Source organism: Carcharodon carcharias, chromosome 20 (assembly GCF_017639515.1).
Source record: "Carcharodon carcharias isolate sCarCar2 chromosome 20, sCarCar2.pri, whole genome shotgun sequence".
NCBI classification, from domain to species: Eukaryota; Metazoa; Chordata; class Chondrichthyes; order Lamniformes; family Lamnidae; genus Carcharodon; species Carcharodon carcharias.
In genome coordinates, this window is record NC_054486.1 from 75,933,818 (window position 1) to 75,947,006 (window position 13,189).

General features: G+C 40.7%; 1 protein-coding gene across 1 annotated transcript in view; it reads right to left on the minus strand.

Annotated features, from left to right (window-relative positions):
- Positions 1-12,831, minus strand: part of LOC121292623 (mitochondrial basic amino acids transporter) — a 32,474-nt gene extending 19,643 nt beyond the window's left edge. The window contains exon 1 of the mRNA XM_041214839.1: positions 12,517-12,831. Within this exon, the coding sequence (XP_041070773.1) occupies positions 12,517-12,550 (34 nt within the window). The 5' untranslated portion in view covers positions 12,551-12,831. The remainder of the gene's footprint in view (positions 1-12,516) is intronic.
- Positions 12,832-13,189: the final 358 nt, after the last annotated feature.

Below are 13,189 nucleotides of genomic sequence, written 5' to 3' on the forward strand. Positions count from 1 at the left end.
CCAAAAACCAGTAGCCACTGGTGTTACTCTTGAACATAAAACAACATGAACACTGTAGAACTAACAGCAATATTAATGGCTGTCTTGTATCATGTAATGCAGGAAGACAGCTACAGCAGAAGTGCAGAATTACAACACATTTCATAGCAATACACCCGACACATCAGAAATAATAAATAAATTTCTCACATAATGGACGGAATTTTCTGGCCCCTCCCGCTGGTAGGATTTTCTGTCATTGGACTTTTGAATGGCTCGCGACATTTTATGACCCTGCTCTCCACTCCCCCACCTCAACCATGACAGGGTCGTAAAATTCCACCCAATGAATTACTGTTGAAATATAACAGCTGTTATGTAGGCAAGAAAGTTCAGGTCCAAACTTTCCTCAACCAAAACCACCCAAGTAAAATGGCAGGCTAATATCAAATCGATAGTTGCACTGACTCTGGTACGTTTATGCCATTCACCAACAGGGACACTCTACAGGCTGTGGTCTCGAGTTAAATTACACATGCAAGGAGAGCAGATATTAACAATTTCAGATTTCTGAATCAGCACTTGTGCAGCTATTTGAGCTCATGCAAGAATTAAGAGAACAGGCACCAACAAACATTGCGCTGAAGCATGTTTCTAATGAGTCTAAAATCCATTACCATCTAACTGAGTTTTCATATAACCAAATGGGTTGTCGGGAATGTGTAAGAGACAGAGGAGTGAAAGTCAAATAATGACCATTCCATATAAGCATATGGATAGGGGTGTGGGGGAGAATGCAGAAACATTCTCAGTCTCTCTTTCAAAGCTGAAAGAAAAATACAACCATGCATAAAGTTCCATTTAAGCTCAAGACCCATTACAAGCATCACTAGATTCTTGCATTGTGTCAATGGCATTAATTTGAACTAACATAACTGATCTACATCACTCATTCACTGGACCTGTCAAAGACTGTCAAGTATTTGATGAATTTAATCATAAAATCATATGGACCCATTTATCAATTGTACTTGAATATTTTATTATGACAAAACACAAATACAGAAATAACTATGGTCACGTTTTCATGGCCACGTTAAGCTGAGCATGAGAATTGGGTAAGCTATTTCATGAATAGCAAAGATTAAGCATGCCAACAAAAAGATCTAGTAAGTAGATTACATTAGCTTTACTGGCCTGAATCAAACAATTTTCTGTATTCTTCTCTCCAAACTACTATTTGCAGTACCAAGGAAAGGGGTTTGGCAAATATAATCTCTAAAGTAAATTAACGATATTTGTTTTACAAGAAAAAAATTTCTATTAATATTTATTTTGCACTCCTTTGCATTAACAATGTAACACCAATAGAAAATCTCCATTTCGTCGCAGACCAAGGTAAATATCAACTACTGTAAGCACCACAATAATAAAGGTGCCACCAATTTTATTGCAGATCTCCAAAATCTTACAAGGGGGCCATGAAAACAGAATTTTTTCTAAAAGAAAACACTGGAGGTGGAAAGGGAGGGACGTAACTAGCCCGAGGACCTGCCTCTGGTTTAAAAAAAATCTCTCTTTAAGCAAGCTTTCAAATAGTCTTGCTGTACTCACAAAATATTGCTAATTGCAATTAATAATGGCAAGATCAATATGTGTATGAGAATTGACGCTCTTTGAGAATAACATGGTACAGAATTCTAGAATGCTACAGCATTGAGGCCGAGAGCAAATGAGCTGGGCTTGTTTTTATTTTAAAACCATATAAGTTCTCACAAGGAATTAACTTCTATTATTTAAGAATGCTGGGGAAAGGGTCCATGCTGTACGAAAAATTAAAACTACTTAAAATGCTATTGCATTTCTCTACAAATGTTGATAAGGTGGGATTAAAATGTCCCAATATTTGTCAGTTTCATTAGTCATGCCCAGTAAAGATAGATCATATTCCTAACTTTCAAGATGCAGACTTTATTCAAGGAGGACTCTTTGAAATTAAATTTTCCTTTAAAAAGTGGACAGTGTGCTTCAAAGACAGCCCCTGAAGATCAGGTGACCTTTTGTGATTCCTAGACAAACAAGGGTTAATTCATGTCTGAAAATGCTTCTGGAACGTCATTAAAAGTCTCTCCCTAGGAAAGACATTCAAAACAAGAGTCCACTTGTGAATTTACACCTATTGTCTGGGTATTTAACAAAACTCAAATTCAATAGTACCACCATGCCCCCACCCCAGACTCGATCTGCGAGCTTGAAAGTTAAACGGAGGTGTGGAGAGTTTATCACAAGCTGGTGTGAACAGCCACCATTCATTCTCCAAATATGGTCGCAATGGCATCTAGCTTTGAATCCTTTGTGGACAATAGAATTACAGATAATATGGTCACACGATCGAAACTGACTTCCGGTAACAAATCATATTACTCCAAGGACCTGCCAGAGACAAGGATCAACCGTACAAGAGGGATCATCCTCCAAGAAGAAAGGAATCCTGTCTAATACAACCAGTCCACTCAGCAAGCAGGACAGGGGATAATTTGTCTTCACTTGCAAAGATTCATCTCCACAGAAACTTGGCCACAACTTCATCTAGAAACCAAGAGACTTTCAACTTCCATTCATTTCCAAACAAGAGAACCTATCCAAGCCTGCAACTTAAAAGGACTACTTAAAGACGTGATTTGCTTCTTACTATAACCTAAATGCATGCTTTAATTCTAGAATTCATCTTTATGTATGCCTGCGTGCATTTGAGTTAAATGTTTTGGTTGCATTTACATTTCGGGGTGTTATTTGAATAAACATTTATCTTTTCTCCTGATTTAAACCTACCAGAAAGCATGTCACGAGCCTATTATTAAAAATCACAACTCAAAAGGTTTACAACACTCCCTCTAAAATACACATCTGATTGTGGACAACCAATGGGTGAGGGAAAAGGGGAAAAGCTATCCCATCATTTCTTTCCCATCCATAACATATTGCATTCTGCAAAAATAAGACTTCGTAAAAGATTTTTTTTTTAAATATGCAGCTAACAACCCTGGCATTTGCTTTTGGAAAGATTGCAGTTTGCCTAAGAAATTGATTTTCCACAAATTGTACAAAGGGTGGATCATTGAATGAAAGGTTACATGTAAAATGATTGCATAAAGTGTTTCATGTATCATGCACTGTAAACCTAAAAGCAAATCTTAAAAATTGAGACACTGATACCTGAAAGCTCTTAATTTAACAATCAAAATTGTATATTATGGTGTGCAAAGGAAAATAAATGCAATTAAGCATAGTAGGAGCCAAGTCATACATTGTCAAAAGCACAATGTCTTGTCTGCTCCAGAACCAGGAGCAGGAAAATTCTCCGTCCAAGAATTAAATGGTTACCGAGACATCTGGCATGGAATCACAACGTTGAAGTAATCTAATATAAAATAATTTTAAAAGGGAAACATTTAACAAATATTGCCCAATGACGCATGCAACAAGAGGTCAATAAAGTGAGGGGTCTGCTAAGGAGCCAATGTTAGTTATGTAATGTCATTTCTGGTCTGACTGAAGATACTACATGGGGGAAGAAGTTTAAAAATCTTTATGCAAACAGAAAGATGCAGGTAGCAATGACCACCACTGAATTCAACAAAATTACTTACCAATTGTTGATGAAAGGAGTTCACGAAAGTTTTACTGAAAAGGCAGTGAAGGGTCACACTAGATGGCTAATCGAATGGTGTTCTTTTGGAAATAAAGGCTACAATTTAAAGGCAATGTACTTCTCATTCTTGAAGGTTCGATATCCTTGAACACTGGTTATTACCAACTTCCCTGTCATAAGCCTATGGTCCAAACGTAAGTTTATAAGCCATCTTGCAAGCAAAGTACCAAGTACAGAAATGCCGAGTCCTTTTACCATTAACAGCAATACTTAACTTGGGCAGGTCAAGTAAGTTTAAAATAAATAGAACTACCCTCCATCAATATGTACAAAATATATTATCTGTGATCCAAAGATTAAACTCCAAACTGGAGACACATCTGGGTGCCACTAAGCAGGAGAACATAAGAAACAGGAGAGGAGTAGGCCAGAGGGTCCCACAAACCTGCTTCACATGGGGAATAAACAGGACAACCATATGACTAGGAGTAAAGTAAATGGGTAAAATTTGTGAAGCAAAATGTTTCAAAACACTACAACGTTAATTATTAGTTCTTAATAAAGAACAAGATCCATTTTGAAGTTAAAGACACCACGAGGTCTTATGGCATTAGGTCAAACATGGGCATGGAAATCTCCTTCTGATTACCATCCTCTCTAAGCTGATGAATCAGTGCTCCTCCAGGTGACCACCAATTGGAAGAAGCACAGGGGGTAGCAAAGATAAAGAATATACTCTGGGCAGGGGACCTCAATGTCTATCAACAAGAGTGGCTCAGTAGCACCATGAGTGACCAGGCCCTAAAGTACCTAACAGAATGGACCTGAGGCAGTGACGAGAACATCAACAAAAGGGAAAACCTCCTTGTTCTTATTCCAACAATCTATGTCTCGCAAATGTATCTGTCCATGAGAATATCGGTAGAAGTGACCACTGCACAGTCCTTGTGGAGACAAGTCCCATCTTCACAATGAGGACACCTTCCATTGTGCTGTGCAGCACCACCACCACTGTATTAAATGGGATAGACTCAGAACAGATCCAGCAGCTCAAAACTGGACATCCATGAAGTGCATTGTTTGGCCATCAGCAGTAGCAGAATTGTTTTCAATCACAATTTGTAACCTCGTGGTATGGCACATTCCTCACTCTAGCACTGGCATCAAGCTAGGGAACCAATCCTGGTTCAATGAGGCATGTAGGAAAGCATGCCAGGAGCAGCAGCAGGCAAATGAGGTGCCAAGCTACAACACAGGACCACATGAATACTAAACAGCAGAAGCAGCATGGTATAGAGAGAGCAAAACAATCCCACACCAAAGAATCAAATCAAAACTCTGTAGTCTTGCCTCATCCAGTTAAGAATAATGTTGGACAATTAAACAATTAACAGGGGGATGAAATTCCAAAAATATCCTCACCCTCAGTAATTGGGGAGCCCAGCATGTCAGTAGAAAAGACAAGGCTGAAGCCTTTGTAACCATCTTCAGTCAAGATTGCCAGGTGGATTATTCATCTCAGCCTCCTCCTGAGGTCCCCAAGATGTCAATCTTCAGACAACACAGGTGGAATTTAGTTAGGCAATGGGGTCCCACCCCACTGTTTGAAGAACCAGTGGGAGCCCTGTGTCACCTTTCCAAGGGAGGCCCGATGCTATTTTAGTGTAATCAGGCACTTACCTGGACAGCGCCGAGCCTCACATTGAATTAAAGCCCAAGTAGGGCAGAAACTCCACCCCCAAGAGCTGCCAGCCAATCAGAGACTCCCAGAGAGTGGTGGCCACTGCCAGTAATACAATGAGGCCTTCATAGGTTTCGTCACTGGATCCCTGGAGAAAGGTGACGGGGCAGGTTGGGGCTCACCAGAGTGAGGGGTGGAGGAAAGTGGAGGGGTCAATGCAAAGGCAGGAGGCTGGCATTCAATGGCTCCCTCTTTCCCAATGCCATAAGGGAGCCCCAGGCAGGATTTACTTGGAGGCTCTGTGAGTACGGAAGACCCGTGTGTATCCAGCTAAATCACTGAGTCACCATTAAATCCCAATGGACTCAAAGATAATTGGTTTCAACTGGCTCCTTAACGAGCTTAATTGCCTTTCCACCACTAGGGGGTAGGTTTCCTGTGTCAGGCCCTTTCCACCCCTCATTAAATGCAATACACTTTTCCTGCCGCCCATGCAATTCCCCCAGCCGGCCTGCCACCCTGCCCACCCCAGCGGCTTCATTAAATTCCACCCCATGATTCGCTCCATGTGATATCACAAAACAACTATTGTGAATACATCATAGTGCCCTCAGCTGCCGCTCACCTCCAAAACCCAGAGCAAGTCGCTCCAGTCAGAGGCATCTCCTGCACACGTTTATCCAGGCGGCCAGGAGCATCTAGGGTTCCTGGTGACTTCCTGCAGTGCATCTTCAGGTACAACACAGGCCTTTACCTAGCAATCTGGAAAATTGTCCAGGTATGTTCTGTTCACACGAAGCAAGACAATTCCAATCTGGTCAATTGCTGCCCATCAGTCTACTCAAAATCATCAGTAAAGTGATGGAAGGTATAGTCAACAGCACTATCAAGCAGCACTTACTTACCAATAACTTGCTCATCAATGCTCATTTTGAGTTCAGCTTCTGACTTCATTACAGCCTTGGTCCAAAAATGGACAAAAGAACTGAATTCCAGAGGTGAGGCAAGAGTGACTGTCCTTGACATCAAGGCTGCATTTTACTGAGTGTGGCATCAAGGAGCCCTGGCAAAACTGAAATCATTATGAACTGGAGGAAAAAAAAGTGTCCACTGGCTGGAGTCACATCTAGCACAAAAGGAAGATAGCTGCGGTTGTTGGAAGGCAATCGCCTCAGTTCCAGGACATCACTGCAAGAGTTCCTCAGGGTAGTGTCCTAGGCCCAACAATCTTCAGCTGCTTCATCAATAATCTTCCCTCCATTATAAAGGGATGAAGTATAGATTTTAGCTGGTGATTGCACAGTGTTCAGTACCATTTGTAACTTCTCAGATATCAATGCAGTCTGTGCTCACGTGCAGCCAAGTCCTGAGCAACATTCAGGCTTGGGCTGATATGTGGCAAGTAACATTCGTGTCACACAAGTGCCAAGCAATGACCATCTCCAACAAGCGAGAGTCTAACCACCTCCCATGACATTTAAATTGCTGAATCCCCTATCAACATCTTGGGGGTCATCACTGACCAGAAATTTAACTGGACCAGCAAAAAAATACAGTAGAGCAGATCAGAGGCTGGGGTTTCTGCAGTGAGTAACTCACCTCCTGGTTCCCCAAAGCCTGTTCACTATCTACAAGGCAGAAGCCTGAAGTGTGATGAAATACTCAATACTTGCCTGGACGAGTGCAGCTCCAAAACACTCAAGAAACTCAACATTCATCCAAGGCAAAGAAACCAGCTTGACCGGCAACTCACACTCAAAGGGTTGTGATTCTTTGTAATACCCTGCCCCAGAAGGTTGTGGTTGCTCCATCACTGAATACATTTAAGGCTGGGATAGACAGACTTTTGGTCTCTCGGGGAATCAGGGGACATGGGGAATGGCCAGAGAAGTGGAATTGAAGCCCAAGATCAGCCATGGTCGTATTGAATGGCAAAGCAGGCTCAGCAGGCCATATTGTCTACTCCTGGCCCTTATTTCTTATGTTCTTGTGTATATCCACCACCTTAAACATTCACCTGCTGCACCACTGGCAAACAGTGGCTGCAGTGTGCACCATTTACAAGATGCTTTACAGCAACACACCGAGGCTCCTCTGACAGCATCTTGCGAACCCGCAACCTCTACTGCCTATAAGGACTAAGGCAGCAATGCATTGAAACACCACTGCCTGCACGTTCCCTCCAAGTCACACAACTTCCCGACTTGGAATTACATTGCTGTTCCTTCACTGTCGCTCACTCAAAATCCTGGAACTCCCAACCTAACAGCACTGTGGGCATGCTGACACCACATGGACTACAAATGTTCAAGAAGGCAGATCACTGCTACCTTCTCAAGGGCAAGTAGGGATGGACAACAAATGCCAGCCTTACCTGTGCCACCCACAAGAATGAATTAAAAAAAAGATAAATTTTGGTCATATTATTTCAAGCTTAGCTATAAAAAAAATGCGCAAAATTGTGGTTTCAATTGGGTAAATTAGCCAAGGAATGAAATGAAAATTCTTTGGATATAGTTGGGAATGAACACCAGTTGTCTTTTAATCCTGCGAGAATCTAAAAATGAAAATAATTCTAGGAGCTAGTTTCCTCTGTCTGGCAATCCAAAAACTACATAGGATACAAAGCACAGAAACAGGCCATTTGGCCCATCCAAGCTTTGTTTGCATTTATTCTCTACTCAAGATTCCACCCAACCTTTCTTATCTAACGCTATCGGAATGATCCTCTATTCCCTTCTCCCTCATACGCTAATCAATTTTAAGAAAAAAAACTTGAGAAACATAGGTAATAAAGCCAAGGATGAAACCTAAAGCGGCCTAATTGTTTTAGAAGATCCGATTCTCAACACATCCAACCAACACAGTAGCAGTCAACAACGTCAGCAGAATGTTAAACCATCTTGTCAAAACAGTAGAAGTCACAGGATATTGAATGCTGAAATCTTTCAAGCAGTTTGATCTTAAAAATGGAGGGATTTCCAGATATTTCTGGATGGATGAGCTAAGATTGGCCAATAACTTCCCATCCATAAATATTTTGTCATCTTGCATACAACAACCAAAGCAATGGCAACTAAAGTATGGTGAGAGCTCTGAAGAAGAGTCATACAGAGTCGAAATGTTAACTCTGGTCTTTGTCTCCACAGATGCTGTTAGACCTGAGTTTTTCCAGCATTTTCTGTTTTTGTTTCAGATTTCCAGCATCCGCAGTACGTTGCTTTTATCTTGGCATTTTAAGATGGTATTACCCTGGACTGTCATCTGTTTTCTTACAGCAAAACAGAGTGCAGGGTTTGTAAATGATCCTGTGGTCTCCCAAAAGTAGACTGCATTTCCAGAACTGATCTGCGATTGCAGACTTCAATAGGTATCTGCTCGAATGACTTTCTTTCATTATCTACTTGAAAGCTAACTGTAACATGAACCCAGATGCATTCCTAATTAGTAAAGCCAGTAACATTCAGTCTGATTTCTCATCCACATCATCTTTTTATAGCTGTTTCACACCATCTTTAAAAGATTGCTCATCAAGATAATTGAAACAGTGCTTCATGGGTGTAAGTTAAAGGTACTGAGGGAGTGCTGCATTGTCGGAGGTGCCGTCATTCAGATGAACTGTTAAACCAAGGTCCTGTCTAAAGTGAATGTAAAAGATCCCATGGCACTACTCAAAGAAGAGCAGAAGAGTTACCCCTGGTGCCCTGGCCCTCAATCAGCATCACAATGAAAAATGATCTAGTCATTATCACATTGCTTTCTGTGGGAAATTGCTGTACCCAAGTTGGCTTCCATGTTTCCTACATCACAACAATACTTCAAAAAGTACTTCATTCGCTGTTCAGACATCAAGTGGTTGTGAAAGGCACTATACAAATGCAAGTCTTTTTTTTAAAAAAAAACAAGGTGTAGCTTTTTCAATTTTTTTTTTACAGCACAAAAGTGGAGCTTTTAATCAATTCACTAGTTGTTTATGGATTGCACTCTGAAGCACCCCTTGGGGAAACAGAATCACTGGCAACAACTTTTGGGCTTCCGCTTTATTCTGTGCATGTGTGGACTTCCAAAGCTACTGTCAGTTTCAGTGGAGCAACGACAGCAAACACTGACAGTTCTACCAAAAGATGGCACTTCTGGCAGTGCAGCGATCCTTCAGTACTGTAATGGAGTGTCAGCCTTGACTTCTGTGCTCTAGCCCTGGAGTGGGACTTGAACCAACAACCTTTTGACTCAAGAGTTGAGTGTGCTTTCAACAGATCCACAACACTGCTCTTTGGTGAACCTCCTCAACAACTGCCCCACTGATAAGAAAATGACTTAATCATGCATCTCATTTTCTTTTTGCTGTACCTTGCTACCTGAAAATTACCTCTTACAGTTAGCCATATAAGTGATTGTACTGCAAAAAGTAATTAATTGGGTGTGAAAGACTTTAGGATGTCATGAGAATTGTGATTAGATGCTGTACAACTACAAGTTCTTTCCTAATGTCGAAATGCTTTAAGAAATTGCTGAACAGTTTCAGTGCACCAATGGACAGCATGTTGGGGGACATGGGTTCAGTTAATCAATTTCCAGGGGTCTGATTGCAACCGTATCCAGAATAAGATGTTCAGACCACTGATGAAGCAGAAAACTCAAAAATAAAACTGAAGTTGACTGAATATGAATTAAAGTAATGCTACACAATGATATCACAAATGCAACAAAAATGCTATTGGTTCAGTTGTCACTACATTGGTTGCAATAACCATTTCAATCTGGTTAATTTAGGCTTTGTTATTAACACAATTTTGTTTGAGGGGTCCTTACTGTTTAGTGCCATATGCTCTTTAACTTAAGAATCAAAGGATATAGTTGTAATGCCGTTTAAGCATTCTGTCGTGTTCGTGTTTTCAACAAAAGAATTATCAATGCTATTTCATGAATTTATTTCAGAAGAAGTTCAACAAATTGGCTGGATACATTCCAACAAGGTTGTTGACAATATTCAAGCGAACTCCTAAAATTATTTTGTGAAAATTCAATGCAAATAGATAAAAGATTTCACAATATGCCAATGTGAAATGTTTGGTAATTGTAAATTATGATCACTATCATTTCTACCACAACCTGTCAATAAGTAGTGAAAGAAATGGAAGCCAAAGGTAAAATCCTACTATTACATCTGCTATCAGTACTACAAAAAAGGAGGAACTGGAAAAAAAGTGATGCAATACAAAATGGTTGTGAACTACCACACAGTATTTTTTGAGATCGTTTTAGATTTTGTGGGCATGGACAAAGAAATAGCTGAGTTTACAATTCCCTAGCTTTGACAGCCAATATACTTTTTCACAAAGTCAGATACCTGGATGAGTACTATTTGTAACTGACAACATTTATGAGACAACAGGAAAGTGATGTAAATGTATTTTTAAGAAATTAACATTAATTTGCATTAAGCCTCTGAAGTCTATTGTTGATCATTGCTTAAAATGATGAAAGTTAAACTGAGAAATTGCTCTTTGATTATTAATAGAGTTACATTATGATATTTACATATCAGTGAATATCCTGATATGCTGCAAGAATTAGCAGTCAGAGTGGCCAATTCAGATCATGAAACTGCAAATGTGGCGTGGCAGTGATTTGTTTTTAAGAAGGGCAAACCTGAAGTATTCCTTTCAAGAAAATAACTGCATTACAACTGATTGGACCATGTACTAAAAAGCTATGACATAACTTCAGAATTCAGAAGGTTGTTTGTCAGTTTGTGATATCAAACTAAATTTGCTTAAGGGTGCTACAGGTTTTGTATTTTACTTCAAAACTGTGCTTCAAAATTTGTAATCAATGACTGAAGACAGCCTCAGTGAGTGGAACGCTTTCAGCATCATGTACTGTCCCATCCATGTAAAAGTTTTATTAGCAAAACAAACTATGTAATCTTATTCAGACCATTGAAATTCTTTCCCCAAAACCTGTAAATTCATTAAGCATTGAAAAATAGAGCCTGAACGCTTTAAAGGTGAGAAAGTTGATAAGGCAATTAGACATACAAACTCATCCTGAATAAAAATAAATACTAAAGAAGGATCAGACAGCTCAGGGTACAGCCACTGTCCCTTTGCTCTTGCGGTTTGATATCATTTGATGGCCTTGATTAGACACGAGGTGGTGCACCAAAGTACACTAGGATGACCCTTATTCTTTAATTATTCCTGTCCCGCAACACACAGTTCAATAAGATGACCTCTGATCTTATGCACATTATATCTCCATTCTAAGAATCCCTAGTCAATGCCTTGAGGTTTATTTAATTTCCAATATGGATATCTGATTTCAATATATTACTGACCAATGATAATAAGCTTAGCGAAGTAATAGTCTTCCGAGGGCCCACTGCACAAATAGTAACATTTGGACTTTACCTAAGTATGAGTAAAAGAATGCAATAAATTCAATTCATTGAAAAATAGCATAAATTATCGAAAAACATTCACATTATGAGTAAACGGTCCAACCCAAAAACAAAAATCAACTTTTGCTCAGCATATACAGGGGCAAACAAGGGAATAGAGAATCCAGGGAAAGAGATTGTTAAAAGAGACATTTTTACTCAATGTACAGCTTTAGCTTAACGCAACAAACACTTGGTCAACAGTTTGTTGCCAGGAATGTCTCAGCTAAGGCTATGGGTTTTCACGTGTAGCGCTGCTATTTATAGCGACAGGGATGATCAACGCAGGCAACTGGATTTTTTTTACCCAGTAACATAGCAGGAGAGCTGGAAATAAGCTGACTTCCCTTCAGATTCAGAGAAAGGGTCGACTCGGAGTGGAAAGGGAAACTTAGACTCCGCGTCACCTCTGCCAATGCCAGGAAGGGAGGGAGGGAAGTAGCGAGTCTGGACAGCCCTCCAGCCCCGGTTTCTAATCCGCTTTGGTTAGCCCTGACCTTGGGTTGGCGATTAGCAGAGACTGAGGGTTAAAGCCCAGCCCACACCCCACCACCACCCAAAACCCCAATCAGACCGAGCCGAGGGCGAGTGGACATTTCCCCACCGGCGACCATTTGACTAAAACGGGTCGCTCTGTAAGTACGTGGCAAACACTCGGTTTATTGCCTTCCCAACGAGGCACGCGGCGCTTTGCCAGATCTTTTCTGAATTGAAGCCGATTTTCTATCTAGTGTATTTTTTTGTTGTTGGTAAAACCCTCACCTCCCAGGCATCCTGCAGCGAAATCCAATGCCATTTCTCCTTCTAGCACTCAATGAAAGGATGGCTGTCTTGTTGATCGAGCTGCTCACACTGGTTGGGCCTTTCTGTTCGGCTATTGACTGCGTTACACTTTATGCAGCCAGCGGAATATTTACAGAGCGTCAATTCATCAATTAAACACGTTTCGCCCTTCAGTAAAGCTTTCAGCTTTTCTTCTGCAGATCAATTTAATATACGTCTTTGATTCTCCCAACGAACTGCACCACCCACTTACTCCCACAAATGTAGTCCGGCTTCTCTATTTCGAAACCCTCTGAAGGTGGTTTATAACCTTTTTTAGCTCAAGTTCCATCCAATCAGCACAGCCACAAGTAAACACCCCCAAGCCGCCGGCCCACCCCTTACTTTCATTGGTTGCTCCTTCCTCAGGCTGTTTCCCAGCCGAACTAACTCGTATGGTCGGTCATCATAAACATTGGCCACAGAATTCCGGCTACTTATACATTTAGTTTGCTTTCGCAACTCTCTTTCACCAATGCGGGAAGCATTTTACGAAAGGATCAAATAAACCAACATAAAAAACTCGCAAAAAAGATGACCAGCAACTTAAAACTGACGTAAGCCCCTCCCAAACGCGGATATCTCAACCCAATTAATTCTCTTCTGAAAGTTA